The sequence below is a fragment of the Ochlerotatus camptorhynchus genome, unplaced genomic scaffold (genome assembly GCF_037179485.1).
Source record: "Ochlerotatus camptorhynchus isolate MF236.1 unplaced genomic scaffold, CSIRO-AGI_Acam_v1.1 ptg000220l, whole genome shotgun sequence".
Classification (NCBI taxonomy): Eukaryota; Metazoa; Arthropoda; class Insecta; order Diptera; family Culicidae; genus Ochlerotatus; species Ochlerotatus camptorhynchus.
Genome location: NW_027040710.1, coordinates 5,560,750 through 5,581,122, shown reverse-complemented (window position 1 = coordinate 5,581,122; position 20,373 = coordinate 5,560,750). Strand labels below are relative to the sequence as shown.

General features: G+C 40.1%; 2 protein-coding genes across 11 annotated transcripts in view; both read right to left on the bottom strand.

Annotated features, from left to right (window-relative positions):
- Nhe3 (Na[+]/H[+] hydrogen exchanger 3) overlaps nucleotides 1-11,042 on the bottom strand; it is an 84,146-nt gene extending 73,104 nt beyond the window's left edge. For all 7 annotated transcript variants that reach the window (XM_065225019.1, XM_065225021.1, XM_065225020.1 and 4 more), the window contains exon 1: nucleotides 10,565-11,042. In XM_065225019.1, the coding sequence (XP_065081091.1) occupies nucleotides 10,565-10,847 (283 nt within the window). In that variant the 5' untranslated portion in view covers nucleotides 10,848-11,042. The remainder of the gene's footprint in view (nucleotides 1-10,564) is intronic.
- A 1,416-nt stretch (nucleotides 11,043-12,458) lies between these two features.
- Nucleotides 12,459-20,373, bottom strand: part of LOC135703708 (uncharacterized) — a 36,003-nt gene continuing 28,088 nt past the window's right edge. For 3 of the 4 annotated variants that reach the window (XM_065224990.1, XM_065224993.1, XM_065224991.1), the window contains 9 exons: nucleotides 16,239-16,518; nucleotides 15,790-16,181; nucleotides 15,616-15,728; nucleotides 13,831-14,743; nucleotides 13,558-13,763; nucleotides 13,365-13,497; nucleotides 13,077-13,301; nucleotides 12,763-13,014; nucleotides 12,459-12,711 (listed from right to left, as the gene is read on the bottom strand). In XM_065224990.1, coding sequence (XP_065081062.1) covers nucleotides 12,607-12,711; nucleotides 12,763-13,014; nucleotides 13,077-13,301; nucleotides 13,365-13,497; nucleotides 13,558-13,763; nucleotides 13,831-14,743; nucleotides 15,616-15,728; nucleotides 15,790-16,181; nucleotides 16,239-16,518 — 2,619 coding nt within the window. In that variant the 3' untranslated portion in view covers nucleotides 12,459-12,606. The remainder of the gene's footprint in view (nucleotides 12,712-12,762; nucleotides 13,015-13,076; nucleotides 13,302-13,364; nucleotides 13,498-13,557; nucleotides 13,764-13,830; nucleotides 14,744-15,615; nucleotides 15,729-15,789; nucleotides 16,182-16,238; nucleotides 16,519-20,373) is intronic. The other variant, XM_065224992.1, reaches the window with a different exon arrangement.

Sequence of the window (20,373 nt, the reverse complement as noted above, 5' to 3'; positions counted from 1 at the left end):
CAAATTCTACAAAAAGTGTATTGTTTAGAACGGGGATTTGACCGCTGCAAGACGTTCACAAATGTTCAACGTAATTTAACCATGCATCGGCAACACAACTGGTATGCATTGTTAGAAGGGATGTTACGTAATTTGAATAGATTATATCGGAATGGTACGAATGCAGCAATGTTATGGTAAGTCACTGGGTGGAAGAATTTTATGCAGAACATTTTTTTCTTTAACTCAGATGAGCATGTAAACCAGTGCAGTGATATATTTACAATTCCAATTATTAAGTCTACCGACGTTTTGTTCCGTTCCTTCAAATCGTTTTCTGGTTGGCACGGTACGATCTATGTGGCTTCTGAGTCAACTATACATGGACGTCAAGGACCATTGCTCTGTGGGTTTCGATGGCATCTTAATCGCTAAGAAGAAATAACCTCTTCGGTTCGATAATGGGCGACCTTGCCTTTATATACCAACAGTGAGTATCGGGACCAATTCCACAAAGCAACCACCAAGCGCCACCATCTCGCTACAACAAACGGTTGACCAGAAAGTCGTACAACCTTCGCTACAACCTTCAATAGATCAACCAATCAAATCAACATGTTGCCACCAGAATCGGCGCAGCACCGGAATATGATTCAAAATCTTGTCGCATCCGCTCGCCGGATTGCCAGAGTATATTAAACCATACATTTGGAAAATACCGTGTTGAAAGTTAATCGATCAATTTGAAAAAAATATGATATTCAAAAACTTCAGCACATTCTTAGGTCATCCTTGTTTTTAGCAACTCTCTAATTCAGATCAGAAGAACATCAGCCAATGCTGGTATTTTAATACTTCTTGGCTGTCTAGGGGGCATATCTGAAAGAATATCTTGTTACTTATGCATCTTCAGGAAGTTCATTGAGCTTTTTAAGATTTCTGACAAATCGCTATGAAGTTCCCTAAACTGAAACGAAGATCCCTGAAGTCGTCTATCTCTACGAAATTCCCTGAAGTTCCTATGAAGTCTAAGAAATTTCCTGAATTTGTGCGGAATTATCTGAACTATTTCAAGTCCATGAGATTTCATCAAAGTGCTCTGAAGTTATTAAAAAGGTCACTGAATAATAAAGAGGTTTCCTGACATCAAACCTACGGAGATCCCTTAGCTTGTATAAAGTAGCCACTTCTACGAACCGTCTCGAATGAACTAAATTCTCCTCTTGTAGGGGAACAGTTTAAAGAGACGTTAATAGACGTATCCACTTCTACGAAGTTTTATTAATTTTTCCAAGATCTCAGAACTTCAAATAATTTCACTAAATTTAGCTCATGATTTATCTGACATATGTTTGTCTTAATGCATAAAACAAAATATTAAATAATAATACCAAAGAATCATTCAAAATTAGGACAGTGTTCCAGTGAAAATAGTTAGAGGAACATTAGTGTCAAACAAAGCATAAGCGCTATTGATCACATTAGCGACAGCATGAATAGCCTCATTCAGCCCATACTGTCAATTACGAGCTGCAAGGTGTATGAAATGTCAGCTGTCAAATAACTTTTTCAGGTGCGTAGAAAAAGAGTTACCGAAGTAGTTCGATGAAACTCTACGAAGTTCACTGAAGTTCGGTTAGCTTCTACAAAGTTAGGTGAACTTAAAAAAAATCTAAAATTCAAGAAAGTTTCCTGAATCTTTAAAAAGTTCCCTGAAGATCCAAGAAGTTTCTTGAATAATTACAAAATTCCTTGCAACTAGGATAGCAGTTCGTACCCTGGTGTAGTGACTGTAGGTGCATTGTAAAGCCAGTAGATGCATTGTAGGAGGGGCATGAAGTAGTTCGCCTCCTCGTGGTGTGCCCTGGAAACGTTAATTATCGAACCCAAGGGAGAGATATTGCGGCTAAACGAACTACCGCAGAGAAGCCCTGCACAAACCCTCGTTGTGCAAAGGCAGGAGTGACGCCGGGTTCTTAGTGCTTAGCACAAGCAGCTGGTAAGCGGTCACATCTGTCCTAAGCTACCCTGTTGGACAGTTGGCTGGCTATCACGTCTGCTTAGAACCGAGGCGAACAACGAACAGCGAACAACAAGAGGAGGTTGAGAAGCCCTGCACAAACCCTCGTTGTGCAAAGGCAGGAGTGACGCCGGGTTCTTAGAGTGCTTAGCACACGCAGCTGGTAAGCGGTCACATCTGTCCTGTACGGGCCCTGGACAGTTGGCTGGCTATCACGTCTGCTCTAGAACTCAGGCGAACAACGAACAGCGAGCAACAAGAGGAAGGCCCTGCACAGCTGCTCACTGTGCAGTAGCGAGTGTCACGTCGGACACAACACCTAGTGATGCGCCATAGCGCAACCGGCCCCCTCCCATGACGTAATGCTTTCGGGCGGTTCCGGGGAGGGCAAGGGCCTAGAGCACAGGGTAAGGTTTAGTGGGTCGGGAGAGCTACTTCTCCCATCCCCACACCCTGAGTTATCTTCTCAGGTGTCTGGGAGCAGATTCCACCCTGTGTAAAAAAAAAAAAAAAAAAAAAAAAAAAAAAAAAAAAAAAAAAAATGCATTGCAGGAGACCGATAAAGCATGCAAAAACGAAGCCCTGCATGCTCGGCAGAAACGGTTTGCGGATCTTTCGAGATTCGATGCGTTTCGAGCAAAAAATATAGGAATCCGATTTAGATCTCCATTGCAATATTTGCTTAGTCCTTCAGCTCCGCAGAGCTTTAAAGATATTCAGCCTACTAAATAAACATTTTGGAAAACATGGTTTTCGATTCAGATACCGACTGTTGAGTGTGACAAATATGTTGGCTTCATCCCAAAACTTACCACCTAGTTTTCTTATTTCTCAAAATATTTTCAGGTTACCATACCCATTAAACTATGTCTACGCAAAATTTCAATTAATTTTACCAAAAGGATCAAAAGTTAGAGCAATTTGAGTGTGTGTGTGGATTTTAAACGGTACACCCTTTACTAGATTGGACCAACACAGCATACTTTTTTTTTTCTAAATATATTTGAACAGTTCTCAAATTTAAGTACATGTTTGAATTAACTAGTGATGTTATCGGCTACAGCTTGACAGGCTGAAAATACTGCTGGATGAAGTCACTCGAATCAATTTCAATAACGAAGATATTGTTTTAAAGGACCCTCCGAACTATTGTTTCGCTGCCAGCTGCAAAGTATCTTTTCATTATATAATGGTTTCAATTTGATCCACCAAGCTCAATCGGTTCCAAATCAGGCTGATCAATCACCCAAATTGCTAATTTGATGGCGAACTCATTCTGCACTGGCTCTTTGAAGTTTATATGGGAATTACTATAAGAAAATTTGTCCATCGGAGCCTCCTCCCCCTACGTGAAATTTTCCCAGCTACAACTTTGTTGAAAACCACTTTTCAATTGAATTTCAAGAAAATTAGTGATTAATTAATTTCCAAGTTGATAACATTCTGGTAGGATTGATCGGCTGCTTTCAGGGCAACACTGCATCTTGCCCTTATGACATAATAGCCTGGATTGTTTGTCCCATTATGTCCTATTATAGCTAATTATCCTAACGTTCAATTTTTCAATTCCCACATAAACTACAAAGGGCCAAGTGCAGAATGAGTTCGCATCCTACTGAGATTAAATTTTGTGAGAATGATCAGGAGCTGATTTGAATTTGTTTGAACTTGGTGGAGCAAAATCAATATTTTGAACGATGAAAATTCCGTGCGCATGGATCGGTAACAAATAACCCCGCCGGTAATTGGTTCGTAATCTTCCGCTTGAAATACTTCTATAAAACCGCAAATTTTCAACGCTCAAAAAACTGAATACCAACTGATTCAAATCAATCAGCTGTACCAGCAACACGAGAATTTGACATGACTACTCGATCAACAGTTCTCCGTTGTTTTCTTTATCACCAACCAGCCACTTTTAGCATGCACGCAGGACGTAGGTACGTTGCCGATCTCCCTGGAGCTCGCTGAGCTTGACTCAAGAGACATAGCACATGTGACACGAATGAGGCACGTAGGAACAAAAAAGAGACGCGAAATAGTTCGTCTTGAAATGTACCAGGCACCTAAGATCTGATAGAAAGCGTGTCTCTGTCACGCGGGATGGATGCACGTGTACATTAACTCTGCTCAGTAGTCCTCATCGCATGCTCATGACGCTATTCTGTCACGGCATGAGCCAACGATGCTGGATCTAAACCAACCGTCTCCAACGCTCCACTATGAAGCATAAGATTAGGCCCGCCCACCAACGTCCAGGTTAAAAAACTAGCCAAGAGGAGGGAAAAAGAAAGCACTGGGCTTATGTGGAAATATTATAAGTTGAGTTTTAGAAGCATTGGGAGAAATATCTAAACTTTTTTTTCAATCTGCTGCAAAATAACAAGAAGACTTCGATCGTTTTGCGCAGTTTCAGGATGTTCCAGGTCAAATGAAGGCCCTTCCAGTATTTCTGTCTTCCGAATTAATGCTGCAAACCCGTCTCCTAGCAAGAGCAGTCTTATTTGTTATTTGCACTCAACTTTATCGTTTTTTTTACGTATGATGGAGGAAGCTAGTAACTAGGTCAACATGTGAAAAGGACCATCTGCCAAATGTAAACAATGACTTTAAACGTCGATTTCCCTTGAATATAAAATAATACAAATTTGAGTTTAGCTTACTCATAAATCACATAAAGTGCAGGAACTCCGCAATGAGTAATTTTGCCTCATATTTTTTCAGGCTTTTCCAGGTTAGTCCAGGAACAAATTCCTGAATATGAGAAAAGTAAAGATTGGATTTACTCAGTCTGTTGGTACTACCCCTAGACTGAGTAAAATTTCCGTTAATTTTCCTTATTTTCCGACAGATTAAAGAGTTTTGACAGGAAAAAATGAGGCAAACTTGGGTCGTTCTCATTCGCCGTGTGAGAATGCACGAGGAAGCTATTACTGTATGCCATACCTTTTATTTCACAAAACTTATTAATTGATTTTACGCTTAAAAAATAATGTGCGAATGGCTTTGGTCACCTTTGTCACCGGAATTACTGTTGCGTGTTTTCAGAAACATATGGAAATTCGGGAAGCAGACCATATTTTTAATTTTTAATATTTGGTAATAGTTAAACAGAAGGTAATACAGTTTTTCCTAATTTCAAGATCTTTGGTGGTCCAAGGTTTGTCACAATCTACAAGGCGTAAAACGTAACAAAGACTAAGGTGTATTTCTTGATTACTATACAAACCTGCCATCTTATTTTGAAGTAATTAGGACTATAATGTCAGTGGTAGATGGTACAACGATAATGTTTTACTTAGAGGTGATCTACCCCCGTTACGGGACAGATTCACCGGCGCAACGTAGACAAACATCAGATGGCCGTCTGCAATGGAACCAGCGTAAATCCAACCGAGTTTCCTCACATGGCTGTACTTGGCTGGACGACTCCGTCCGGTAAGATCGATTATAAGTGTGGCGGATCGTTGATAACGGAACGTTTCGTGCTGACTGCTGCTCATTGCTCCCATCTATTGACAAAAGGTAGGAGTGTGACAAGTTGTTCAAACGTTTGTTACCACATTTTGAGGCGTTATTTGTCTAGAAACCCTCCGGATTTGGTTCGATTGCGAGACGTCCATCTGGAATTGACTACTGACGATCGCACAACAGTTCAAAATAAAACGGATAATTAAGCATCCTGATCGTAAATCACGCCAAAAGTACAATGATCTAGCACTGGTGGAGTTGAGAAAAAAGTTGAGTATGTTGTTGATTGTTTTGTTGTGGGAACGGAAGCCTTAAAGTGGTCATATCAATCCAGGTTAACTGCAGGGGTATGTCCGGTATGTAACTGGTCGAAAGAAGTGAATCCATACGATTGGTTCGAGGTACTGAATATGCTGTGCAGAGTAGTCCAGATTTACTGAAAGCATGGCTCACCATAGTGAATGCAACCGAATGTGCATCGGCAAATGCCAGGTGAAACAGAAGAGGTTGATCCATACTTTAGTAGAGTTAACCTGCATTGGAAGAATTCTAGGATAGATGGTGCATGTGGAGGCACTTTTGTAGACTACAATGTTGTCATCACATCGGCACGATGTACCTCCAACTCTCAAAGGGAATCGCCTATTAGAATTTCTATCATAGATCGATGGGCAGAAATAGTGGATATAGAAATACATCCCCAAGCAAGGATCTTACTACAAGGATATAACTCTTCTCGGCCTTGATCGGTATGTAGCCGTAGCGGAGTGGATTGTGTTCGTATGTCTTCGATATCCTAGTGCTATACATGGTCACCAGATAACACCGGAGACATTCTCCTGTAGGACACCAAAATCACCATACCTGCAAACAATTCAAATCTACCTTCCTTCGAAGTCCCGTGGTGATGAGCAGGCAATAATCAGCGACATAGAGTATTCTTCTAAATTTCCGCAAGGACTACACGCAAACCAAAAATCTATTACAATGAATGTTAGTTCCATTTCCTATCATCCTCTGTTCATGAACATCGCAGCGAATGTTAGAAGTTGACCTTACAGGCGATGTAATGGTTTTTTGCCTTTTTTATTTCGTGTTCTGTCTGTGCTTTCACCTACACAAGTAAGCATTTGCCTTGATTTTTATGTATAACATGGTAGAACGACGCACACCCTAGCCGCGAATCTCTCCAGCAGAAAAAGCATACGAAGTCGAGTGTGAGAGGAAAGGAATGCTTCTTGTTTGCTTTTAGGCTATCCTTATTCAGAAGCATGGAGAGAGCAGTGGAGAAAGCACAGGTCTGATAATCGCAACGTTCGTGGTTCGAGTTCAGTCGGCAACCTTTTTCCTATTTTTTTTTCGACATAATAAATTTACCTCACTAATACACTCTACATTTTTCGGTCTCCAATTTTCTTGCATAAGACCGCAGCTAGGTATATCGCATCCTCGGTTCATGCGGTCTCCACTTACATCCTCTGATGATGAATCCCACATAATTGTAAGCGAATCTTACATCCACCGGTTGGGTGTAGGCAATACGATGAGCTGCATCGGCACCGACTATGGCTTGGTTCCCAATCTGGTCGAAGTTGATCGAGGTGGCCCCCTGCTGAGCCATGACGAAACGATCATATTTGCGGTTAATGCTTACGGAACAGTCCGCTGATTACGACCAATGTAGCACCGTTGATCCCCTGGATAGAACAGTTTGTATTCAAACTGAAAACCGAAACATCCAAACCCCATCAAGAGACATTGACCTACGAGAATAAGACGCTTTATATTGGAAGTACGTGCAGTACCAAGGATGGAAAACGGGACTTCTGTGTTCTGGCTATAAAATGACGCGATGAAATTACACGGTACAAGAATCGCGAAGTAGAACCTGCAATTTGCGGTTTTGTTGAGAAGGGAGTTGTTACATGTTGACGATCAATCAGTTGAATAAATAAACTTGGCTTAAAAGTTAGCATTAGGCCTGTTTACATTGAATATGAACCATCAACCTCTAACCTGGACGTACATAAGTCTTACAGCTCTTGGAATAATTCTCAATGTTCATGAAAGAAGTCACAGGGGAATCCTCAAAATGCCTTTGGAGTATGTTTTATGTTAATTAAAAAAAATCAAAATAAATCAGAATACACAAACCGAAATAGTTCACGCAAACCAATAACATAATCGGGTAGGGGAAATTCTCACCTTTCCGATAGTGGTATTGGTTTGCGTGGGCGTACTTCGGTTCGCGCGTAAAGGCCCTTAAACATTTTATTTACAAAAGATTTTGTGCCATTTTCAAATGTTACGCCTTGATGCGGTCATAAACTCTAAATCTAAACTGTAAAAGCCCTCCTACAGGACAATCTACTCTAATACTGCTCACCAGTTATATAGCTGCTAGGGTAGGAATTGTGCTAAGCTAAAATGAAGAGATAATGGAATCTGCAAAACCAGAATGCTGGTTGAGGAAGATCAGTGACGTCAATTTACTGATACTGTTTTAGGAGCTTATTTTTATAGCGAAGACTAACTAGTGGGGTTGATAAACCGGTTTTACCGAAACCAGTTTACTGATTTATAGCGTCTTAAGATTTCCTCAAAAACTACCGAAACTATTGTCTAGTTTTACCGTTCAAGGTGGGTCATTTGATATTTGGATTTTGATCAATAAAATTATACCATGTTGTATCCTTTTTTAATTAATACCTACATGTTGAACGTTTATTGAATGTTGAGGTTTTTCTATCTTACCGTTTTAATGCTTCACGTATGGAAATTCCTACTTTTATTGAGGATTACACATACAAAATATGCATAAGTCTACACATAAACAGAAACTATCCAGAAAAGCACACGTGTTAAATACTTGTAAAATTATCATCGCACATATAAATTATATGGTTACATAGGATGAATATGGTTTTCCATATAAAAAGTATAAGGCTGATGTTTGCCAAAGTTCATAAATGACACATGAAACGAATTATTATGATTTGTTTTTACAAAGACAGCCATTTTCGATTCCACCGGCGCAGTGTAGACAAACATCAGATGGCCGTCTACTTTTTTTTTTTATTATAGTCACTTTAACACTCTTGGGTCATTCGTGACGGGGGTGAGATTTGAACTCGTGACTTTGGCGTGAGAGGTTAACCACTACGCCGGGGTCGCCCCCTGGCCGTCTACAATGAGACTAGCGTAAATGGAACCGAGTTTCCTCACATGGCTGGACGACTCGGTCCGGTACGATCGATTGGAAATATGCAGATAGTTGATAACGGAACGTTTCGTGCTGACTGCTGCTCATTGTGCGGTTCCAAATTGCCTGATTAGCCTCCCAAAATTTAAACTCATTTGGTAAGAAACTGACTTGGCACAAACCATTTGAAGTTATATGGGAAAAGAATCCGAAAGGACTTGGCAGATGAGCTGCATTGGCACAGACTATCGCATGGTTCCCAATTTGGTCGAAGTTGATCAAGGCGGTCCCTTATTGAGCCGTGGCGTATCGATAATATTTGTGGTTAATGCTTACGGTAGTGCGGTTTATTAACCCGGACATTTATTTTACTATTTAAAATGATGAAGCAACATAATAAATAAGTACTATTTTGAGCATATTAGGTAGAGATAATCAGCTTCTAAAAGTGTCCAGATTTCGAGCCTTTACGGTATAATATCAATATTCGTAGTATGATTTATCTAAGCACAATGACATGTTTTTATAAATCGGCTTCATTTTCAGAGGACACGACTCTTTTGCAATTTTTGCAAAATTGTCACACAAGCATAAACATTGTGGCGAAAGTGGTCCAGATAGTATTTTTTTCTCAATGGATCACATCATTCGAGCAGTTTAAAATGACATTTTCTACCACTCGAACTTTAACGTGGAACAATATTTTAATATTTGTTCTTCTACAACCTCGAGAAAATAGGGTCTTATTTGTAAAATGCTTGAAAAATCTAGAATTGATTGTTTCATTTCAGTAATATATATAATTAATTTCAGGTGACATAATTGATAATTCAGGTATCGTCCTTATGTACAAACAAGCAAACAATTTGGTTTGGTGTAAATTTCTTCGACTAACGATCTTTTTGCACTCCATTACCTACAGTCAAAGAATAGTTCAAAGACTTAAAAAGACAATTAAAAAAAATTGACACCGTTTTCAACACACTTAACATTAGAGGATCCAATCTAACTTACACCGAACCCCTCATGGTCAATAAATACGCAAAGTAATAAATCAAGTGTCAAGATCTGATAATACCAAAACCACCGAGGCACGCTTCTAGTTAGTTACCGCGAATATCTCCGCTAAAAAACGATTAACAGGTGACAATGGAGAGAGAGAGAGAGAAAGTGTGGATTTCTAACGTCACGATTGATTTTCCGTTATTAGTAAAACTAAAAAGCCTGAATTTATTTATATTAATTTATATCAATAAATTCAGGATCTTTAAGTAAAATCACAGTAAGTATTCGAGCACGACTACCAAAACCATTCAAAACGATGTATCCTTCAAATACCACCGCGATTGATTTCCTACCCTTTATTTGTTTTACACTTTGTATGTATGTAGGTACTACAAATGCATTACAAGCAGAAACGATTGTGTAAACAGATATTTAACAGAACATAATAATAATGCCTTAGTCAGCAATCAGCTGCACGCTTCCTATCCTACACAATATTGATAAAAAGAAAAAAACCCCTAACGACGGGTCATATTCAATGAACAGGGACGAGCATCCAAACATTGAGTGAAATATAATCCAAACTTGCAAACTGATAATTGTCTCGCTTGAGGATTTTTACCATATGGTCTCTAATCTGAACCTGTGTTTCTATTCCTACTATTACCACTATCAAAAGATATAGCTTCTATTGCTCAAATTTATGAACCCGAGACCTTCATCATACTGGTATTAAATCGATTTTGTCATTAGCGATTATACCCTTGCCAATAATAATGAAACATACGAGACGTGAAAAAAAACGCAAAAAAGGATGCCCCTGTTATCAGTAGCCAATGGCACAAAGAACACGTAAGAGGAGCCTGTAACGTAACACTGTGACTCACCGTAGATGACAGCCAGTCCGGTTTCATGTAACCAGGACACCCGTCGATGCTTGAACAGCCAAATCGTCAGAACCGTCAGGGTCAGGAGAAACGTATAGAGCAGCAGGTTCAGACTGTCGATCTGGTGTAATTTGTTGGCCTTGGCGTCCAACTCAATGTCGGTAGATTCGCCATTGCAGCCACTGTGCCCCAGTAGAACCGCTACCGAGCAGGCTATCACAAAACAAACACTCAGCTCGGAACGGACCTTCCGGGATTTCACTCGCGACGAAGTAGCACTCATATTGATTCTTCTCCCTTTCGATTCACTGCAATTCGCGTACGCGAATGCATTCACACACCACGGGATGCACTTTACGCCAAGCTGGGATTCACTATTTTATTGGCAATCACGACGCTATTTAAAACGGAAAAAACTCTAATTTCGTTTCGCGACGACCGCGATGAAGATGCTAATAATTTATTTTTTCTTCGCTTTGCGCTGTTTGTTTTTCTTTCTTTGACATTCGCGTCACTGAACGACATAAAAATTAAGCTGTCAAACGATACAGGGTGCACATGCGAAACTGCTCCCTCAGTACTAGAATGATGTATTAATTAATCACTTCATTCGAGCAGTTAAAATGACGTTTGCTACCACTCGAACTTTGAAATAAAACATTATTTTGAGATTTTTTCTTCTAGAACCACGAGAAAAGTGGCCATCATATGTGCGTTTCATAAAAAAATAAAAATTAGTTGGTCCAATTTTGGGAAATCGGTAGTAGAAAATCACGCCAAAACTGCTCGGCAAAGTGGCCATTTCTTTTTTTATTAATCAGTTTTCGAGCAGTTTTTAAAAGCCATGGTATTTTTCTGGGGTCGCATTACGAATCTCGAAACGAAAGACTTTTTGTACGAACGCTTGACCTGTCACTTGCGGGAGCCAATCGAGCATGACTGTTTCTTCTTAGATCAATGTTGTCGAAGTAATAGCAACCGGTGGAAACTAACGATTTTAATTGGCTCACTACTTGACTAGCCTATTGGTCCCAAGCAAATCGATTAACGTACCCAATTTCAGTCGAAATTCTAGTACTACACTATGGTTGTCTTGATTCGCTATGAAAGTTTGATAGATAAAATGAGGGGATCGTGGATTTTCCTATGTTTCGAGGGGTGCATCGATTAGCTTGGGACCGAAGATAGTACCATAGAGGTAACTAATACTAATGCAAAAATGGAACAGACTTAGAAAGCTCTCAATTACAACTGTAGAAGTACTCAAAGAATGTCTGAGTATTCAATATAAATACAGGTGCACTTTCTTGCAATAACCTGAACGCAGTCCGAACGGCAATTGTCAGCAGTCATCAAAAGGTACCTAAGTGCTGGGACGGGACTTGACAATCGGGTAGCGATTTCGAGCCAATTTACTGTCAAATCCGAGCCAGTTTCTGATTGGTCGATTTGACAGTAGCAATCGTGGAATAAAAATAACAGAGGGATCGCATCAATCTGGCTGGCACTGATGCCGGAATCAATGTTGACGTCGATGGCGTTGTTAATTGTTTATATTTGCGAAAGGAAAGTTGTAAAGTTGAGTGCACTGCGTGTTTTAAGCGATGGATATTTTTGTTTGTGTATCGTTGTTTTTATTGTGTTGAACAAACATTATGTACAAGCTGTTAAACTGCGGTAGTAACTCTAAATAAAATCCAAATTAAAATAGAAAAATAAAATTACATTCCTGGCATCATTGGTCAACTCCGTCAAACACCACGCGCAACTATCCGAAGGGCATTCTACAAAAACACTAAGAATAGGGAGAAGCTCGATTGTCAAGTCCCGTCCCAGCCTAAGTGTATCAGAGACTTTTTTTCCAATAAATTTATTTTCATTGCATTTCAACAAATTGTTTTTTACAATAACAACTAGAAAACTGAATAATATTGGTGCATCTCGATGGTCTACCTATCAGTAGGATGAAATAATTTATGCGTAATTCTGTCTGAGATAGCTTTATTTTAGAATATCAACTAAAAGTGCCTTTTTGCAAATTGTTACTTTGGAAGTGTCCCCGAACTCGGTGCTCCGGGTTGTGACGATCCGACCACCCTTCTTCTTTGCACGGGAGCCATCGATGGAGTGGGAGGTTTTCCAGTCTGCTGTAGAAATTTTGGTTAAATGCGGATGTAATGTTGATCAATAAAACTTACTCTTGCTAAATGCGGCGTGCTGCCGGACACTGGCCGTGGCGGTATTCCTTGTCCCGCCACTCCCGCATTGGGTCCATTACCTAAAGTTTGAATTGCAACTGGGCGCTGCAACTCCCGATCAAGGGCTTCGCTACTGTTCGCCCGGGAAGATGATCCCGCCCTTCGGAACATTCCGGATAGCTTTCCCTTTAGGTTGGTCTTGCTGGAACGAATATCACCCGCCATGCTGAGATCCGAGTCGGATCCTTGAATCTGTGGGAACCGCTTATTTAGAACAGTTATAACAATAGATGTTTGAATCAGTATAAACTCACTGAAAAATCACTCTCGCTACCCTTGCTACCCCTGGTCAAACTCAAACTGCGCAATTTACCCATCAGACCACGTTTCTTCTTTCTCATTCTCGGCATGTCACTTTGAGTTGAACCACCGGAAAGGCGTGAATCCAAGCTGGAATCCCTCTGATACCTAGCGCCATATTCTGAATCGAGAGATTGCAACGAAGACATACTGTCATCGCCTTCCTTCCATATAAGCTGCTGAAAATTGATTGCTTATTAGTCTCAGTATTGAATAGGAATCTAGGATCCAGTATAACTTACCCCTTGCTGTTCAATCTGCAGAGATTGATCAAGTGACAAGCTCTTCTTGTACAAACTTCCTCCATTTCGGTTGATTCTCATAACCGGTCTGCTCGAATGGCCTTCTATGGAATCGGTCTCTTGGGACGCAGCTCTGAGATTAGAGGAAATAGTTAAAAATTTAGCATGTTTGATTGAAATAGGTAACCACTACCGTCTCATTCCACCACGTCTAATTCGTTCCCTGTCTTTGTCCTCATCGCACATACGCTGGTAGCGTCTCAAATCATCCGACGCCTCCGCCAGTCTGGTTAATACTGCTGTTATCGTCGGCGACTGTGGTGTAGCGCCACCGGGACCTGGAGAGGGACTCTTATGACGCATCGGAGGTGTTGGAATGGGTGCGTTTGCTGTGATGGTCTGTAGGAATGACTAGTTAGTAACTTTTAACTTTCCAAATGTAAGAGTTACAAATCTAGTTACTTACCTTTCCTGTGCTTGTAGTAGTAGTGGTAGGTTCGTGTCTGGCAGAAGACCTCTGCAGTTCCGGTGCCATTCTGACCAGTTCATCCACTGTTTGCAGCAAAGCTCCAATTCTCCGGTCGCCTTCAATTTCAAGCCTTCGTCGGGTAGCACTCTCACGTTCCCGCTCAGATCGTTCGCGGTCACGTCTCAGCTTCTCGTTTGCTGTCCTTAGTTTGGCATGAGCATCTCGCAGCTCAAGCAAATCACTCTGCAGCTCGGTAACTTTCCTTCTGCCTTCCTCAATCTCTTCTTCGGTTGTCTTTTTGTTCTGATCTATCTTACGTTTAGATTCCAGTTTTTCCTTATCTCGTTCCCGTTCCACTTCAAACAGTGTCTGCCGGAGATCTCGTGCTAAGGTCGAAGTCTCCTGTACCAATCGTTGTAGATCCTCGCGTTCCTTCTGCCATGAAAGCTCTAATCTTGTCTTCGTTCCCGGTACCTTGCTCTTGCCTCCGCTGATAATTTTCTCCTCCTCAAGTTCATTGATCTTCGATTGCATTTCGGAGATTTTGATCTCGGAAGCACTCAGCTCGGAAATCAATTCCGTTCGTACCTTGCTGGCTTCCAACCGAGCTTCGCTAAGCTCATCCTCCAGGCAACCGATCTGTTGCTCTAGCCCAATGATCTTGGACTTGTCGTCGTCGTCGCCGCTACTGCTCGTTACCGAAGCTAAACTACGGCGATTGGCTTTCATGTCACCGATTTGTTTCTGGGCGGCTTCCACTAGTTGCTTAAATGTGTCACGATCACGCTTGAAGCGCTCGCATTGACGCTGCAAACCGGTCAGCTCGTTGTGCAGATTCGTTACTTGCTGTTCGTACCGGAGGCGAGTGGCGGCCACCTCGGACTTGACGTTCATCTCGGCTGTTTCAAGTCTGTAAGTATACGGAATTTGGTTTGGAGAGGTGAGAAGGGGAAAGTGGGACAGTTTTGCCATGGCCACACTATTAAAAATGGTTTATATTTTACAATTATCTCTTGCAAGCGTAATGCTTGAGGGCTACAACTGAACCTAGTCTAAAAAATCATTTTATTTCTACCGCGAATATTTAAAAAGTGTTAGACTTGCTGAAAATATCAAAAGTCTTGTAAGATTACTGCATTAGATAATAAGGATTTCAAATAGTTTTTTTTTTTTTCTTTTTTTTTTATAAAGATTTGAAAATATTTCTTCAACAGCTACATAACTGGTTTTTACCCTTACACTTAATAAGAAGTTTTTTGGTTTTCCATATAAAAAATTGAAAAATCTTCAAAAAAAAGCGAATGTCGAATCGGGGCTATATGAGCACCCCTCATATTTAAAAAAAAATGCTACATGAATTTTTCAATTGTGCATTGTTCCTAAAAAATATAACTTTATCTAATAAAATCACGTTTAGAACTGTTTAGAAGTAGCTGCTTTGGTGAAAAATAAATCATTCATATAAGCGCTTTTTCATACAAGTCATATCAGTGCTAACATTTGAAAACGGCGCAAAAGCCATTTGTTAACAACATTATGTAAACATTATGTATACATTTTATATTATACTAGCTGACTATGCCCGACCTTGCTCGGGATTCAATATTAGCTTGAGTTTATGCGCCAATTAAAAAAAAATGCCATATTGTACGTAGCCCCACCCTTCTCTTAGGCTGTCGACAAATAAGTAAATAATAGTCCCATGTTCTATGCAATCCTCATCAACAAAATCTCTCGTCCATTAAAGCACGGTATGTAATCCGTCTAAAACCGAATACTCACTGAACATGTAGCTTCTTAAGTTCTTGTTCCAGATGAGAATTGTGCTCGCTCAAAGTTCGCTGCGCTTTGTTGATTCTCTCGTAGTCGTCTAGTTTGCCTCTAAGATCATCGTTCTGAAAAGTAAAGTTCAAAAGTAAATCCTTTTGTACATCCAGTCATTTCCGGTACACTTACGTCTTTTCTCAGCTGCGCCACTTGGTATGCATTCATTTCAGTCTCCTGGCTCAAGTGCTCGTATTCATGTTGTTTATCTTCTAGTGAACTCTTCAGACGTTTGTTCTCCAGTTCTAAACCGGCCATGCGACTATCCGCGCTACTTTCCAGTGCAGCAATCTTCTTCTGCATTTCGACGCACTTTCGGCTGAGGTTTGTGTTCTCCTTTACCAGCATGGCCTCTATGCTATCTGCTTGTTCCAGTTTATTCCGTAAGATGGTTAGTTCTTGCAACTTTTGCCTTTCGGATTCCATCTGAGCCTTCAGCATTACGTGATCCTCCTCCAGCGATTCATGTTTGGATACTAGCTGGTGGTACTTCCTGGTTTCATCCTCCAGTTTTGACATTAATTCTGTAAAATATGACCTTAGCATAACATATGCACCTATTGAAAGAAATTGTTACTCACCTTCGTTCTTTTGACTTAGTTCCAAAATCTTGGGAGCGGATGGATCATTTGACATGGATTTTCTCTTCAAATTGGCTATCTCTTTTTCCAAATCCTCCCTGGTTTCGTCTGTTTTTTGTTTCTCCTCCAACAGCTCCTTCTCCAAACCTGATATCTTCGCCGCAATTTTAGTTTTCTCCTTTCGCAAACCTTCCAGATCCTTCTCCGCCAAAGTAAGCTTATCCATCTCGGTCTTTAACTGCGTTTCCAGCTGGGTCTTGGTCGATTCAGTTGCCTTCATCTGAAATTGAATATTATTATAGTATACGATCTGGGTACTGGCGGTTTCATTAAATATATTCCCGCATCTGCAGTAATTTAAAGTTACTGATTCAGTATTCTGTATTTTCTTCCATCATTTCCGCTCTTAAAAAAAAAAGAAGTTGTAAATCTGTATGGTATTTTTCAGTTTAATGACGTAACAATACCTTACGTTTCTATCATGATGTGTTAAAATTATGGCATATAGGAATTCCATAGGCTATAATAGGAACGTATAGCCATAACTGGTTCTTCTTCTTCTTCTTCTTCTTATTCTTCTTCTTCTTCACATTTAAAGCTTATTGCATATCGCATATTAGCTTATTGCGTGCTCTCAACTTAGTGTTCTAAATGCTTCCACAGTTATTAATTGAGAGCTTTCGATGCCTGTACCATTTTTGCATTAGTATAATTGTGTGGCAAGTACAATCATACTCTAAGCCCAGGGAAGTCGAGAAATTTTCCAACCCGAAAAATTCCTAGACCGGACCGGGAATCGAACCCAGCCACCGGACCGGGAATCGAACCCAGCATGGTCTTGCTTTGTAGCTGCGCCTTTACTGACTGAGCTAAGGGAGGCCTCAAACTGGTTCACCTACCCTAATAATAAATTGATTAACTATCCGCTTTTGCCAGAATATAAAAGATGAACTGGGACGTGGGCCAGTTTTTAAATAATACAGACAAAACACGAAAAATCATCAAACATTTCCAGATTCCTAGCTACCAACCACCTTCAAGGTTATATCAACAGCACTCAACAGATCGCATACGTGATGGGCAGGCATGGAAAATCATTTTCATTCATTTCGTGCATTCATTTACATTCATTTGTCTCCAACTTTTTTCTTCAACAGCATTCTGCAAAATAATGTATAGAGCTTTTTCAGGTTGTATTGTTAGCTACAACTTTGGTTAACAAGTCAAATCCGTATCTCTTATGTGAGGCGAACCAGAGCGAACAGAAACCACTACTGTTTTTCAGTGAATGTATTTTACATTCACTGAAAAGCGGTAACAAGTTCTGCCCGCTCTAGTTTGTGAGACATAAGAGATACAGATTTGCGTTATGAGTTGTAGCTAATAACAAAACCTACAAAAGCGCTGTACATCATTTTGCGGTATGCTGTCGATGAAAAAAGTTAGAGGCAACCCGCATAAATGCAAACCATTACTTTACCTTACCAAAAATGGTTAAAAATTGTTTATAATCCCTCATCATGCGTAATGGTAATGGTTCTTAACAACCCATTATTTGTAAGGTTCACTTCCAAAGAACCATAATATATAAGGTTAAAACTTTATCACACAAACGTTCATGTAAAGTTCCATGACGATTTCAGTTAAAGTTTAGCAGGGATTATAAACAATTTTTAACCATTTTCGGTAAGGTCAAGTTATGGTTCGCGTTTATGCGGGAAATGAATGTAAATGAATGTATGAAATGAATGCAAATGATTTTCCATGTCTGGTGATGGGTCATTAGGCCGAATTTTTTATAGTTGTTCACTTTTCATCATACAACATCTGCGTTTTCCAATTTGAGAACATAGGGTAAGGTGGGGCAAGATAAGTCATCTCCCTAATTTATTAATTTTTTTGAGTATCAACATCGACAGGCTTAATGTGGCCCAATGCTGGTTTGAAAAAGCCAACCATCATTAGGGTTGCATTGGATCCATGATTTTAACATTCAAATGAATCAACAAATGTACTAGCTGACCTATCTTGTCCCACCTTGCCCTACTTGGTGAAGTTCAAATATGGCCGACATAATGACGGACTTGCATTATCATTTAAATTTCTCAGAGTATAATCTCGGAAACTACACAAACTTCACGCTTTGTAAATACAGTTCCATATGTTGGGATCCATTTTCATATTGTTATTGTTGGACCTAATTTTTTTATGCAGCAAGGATTCATCAGAAATAAGGCCTCAACCGACCTCACTTTCAAAAATAATCAGCTAAATTAAAGACATTCCCAGGTTTCTTTCTCCACACAGATCGATAAAAGAAGTTTTTATCTAGCATCTAATACGACAAATACAACAAGAAACAGTTATGTGCTCCTGGGACGGGACTTGACAATCGAGCTTCTCCCTATTCTTAGTGTTTTTGTAGAATGCCCTTCGGATAGTTGCGCGTGGTGTTTGACGGAGTTGACCAATGATGCCAGGAATGTAATTTTATTTTTCTATTTTAATTTGGATTTTATTTAGAGTTACTACCGCAGTTTAACAGCTTGTACATAATGTTTGTTCAACACAATAAAAACAACGATACACAAACAAAAATATCCATCGCTTAAAACACGCAGTGCACTCAACTTTACAACTTTCCTTTCGCAAATATAAACAATTAACAACGCCATCGACGTCAACATTGATTCCGGCATCAGTGCCAGCCAGATTGATGCGATCCCTCTGTTATTTTTATTCCACGATTGCTACTGTCAAATCGACCAATCAGAAACTGGCTCGGATTTGACAGTAAATTGGCTCGAAATCGCTACCCGATTGTCAAGTCCCGTCCCAGATGTGCTCAAGTTATTAACGAAAGAGAAAGTCGAAGAGCATCGATCAATGTCACTTAGGACCTAATGCAATGTTCAGCTTGAAATAAAGAATCGATCCAAAAAATCGGAAATCGAGATCAAAAACATCGATTCGTTCAAAGATCGATCCAAGATCGCCCAATCCTAGGCCCTACACCGTTTATTAAGCTGAACATTGCATTAGGTCCTAAGTAACATTAAAAGATTTTCTTCGTCGACTTTCTCTTTGCCTCTCCACGGCCATGTAAAGATATTCCCAGGTATTTTCAGCACACAGATCGGTAAAAAAAGCTTTTATATAGCATCTATTATGACAAACACATAAAGAAACGGTTCTGTGCTCAAGTTATTAACGAAAGAGAAAGTCGACGAAGAGAATCGATCAATGTTACTTAGGACATAATGCAATGTTCAGCTATATTAGATATATAGATAGTATAGTCGTTATATTCATAGTCTGGCGGATAGAATCTCTGGAACCAATTGAGCTGTCAAATAGCAAATCACGACCAACAACAGAAAAGAGCACATCAGCTATTGTGAACATAACTTCGGAAACCGTTTTCTTGTGACTCAAGGCTCGCCTATGCAAACTTACACCATCTTTGGGTTGGGGAAAGTAATTTGCGTTCGATTGGCGATGAAAGAATAATCAACGTTTTCTTTATACACAATGATAGTACCTTTTCAATTGTTGGTCTACACTTGGTTCCGCTTTTTGATATATCGAAATTCTATCCGCCATACTATAAATATAGCGCCTATAGTAGATAGTCGGTTGTATCCGGAACTCCGGAAGTGGAATCTAAGGTAGGTTTTTGGCCTGCATTATAATATGTTTAGTCCTGGTTGAAGGTTACCAAACCATACCGATACTTTATTGATTTCCCATCATTATTGTTGTCTATTCCCAATTTTCAGATTCAGAACACTAAAAGAAGAAAATGGAATCAGCTCCACGCGCTCCACGCAAACGAATTACGGGAACAGTCAAATGGTTTAACGCCAAAGATGGCTTCGGCTTCATCACTCGACACGATACAGGAGAGGATATTTTCGTTCATAAAAGCTCAATTCTGAAACCGAACCGACGACACACCACGAAGTCAGTAGGTGACGGAGAGGAAGTGGAATTCGGAATCATCGCTTCCAAAGTCACCGGACCAGGATTCAAATCCGTCAAGGGAAGCCCGTTTGTTGCCCAGCGTAGAGGACGGAAGAGTCGTCAAGGGTCTCAAACTAATAGGCGTTCTAAGGAAAGTGTTCATAAAGAAGAC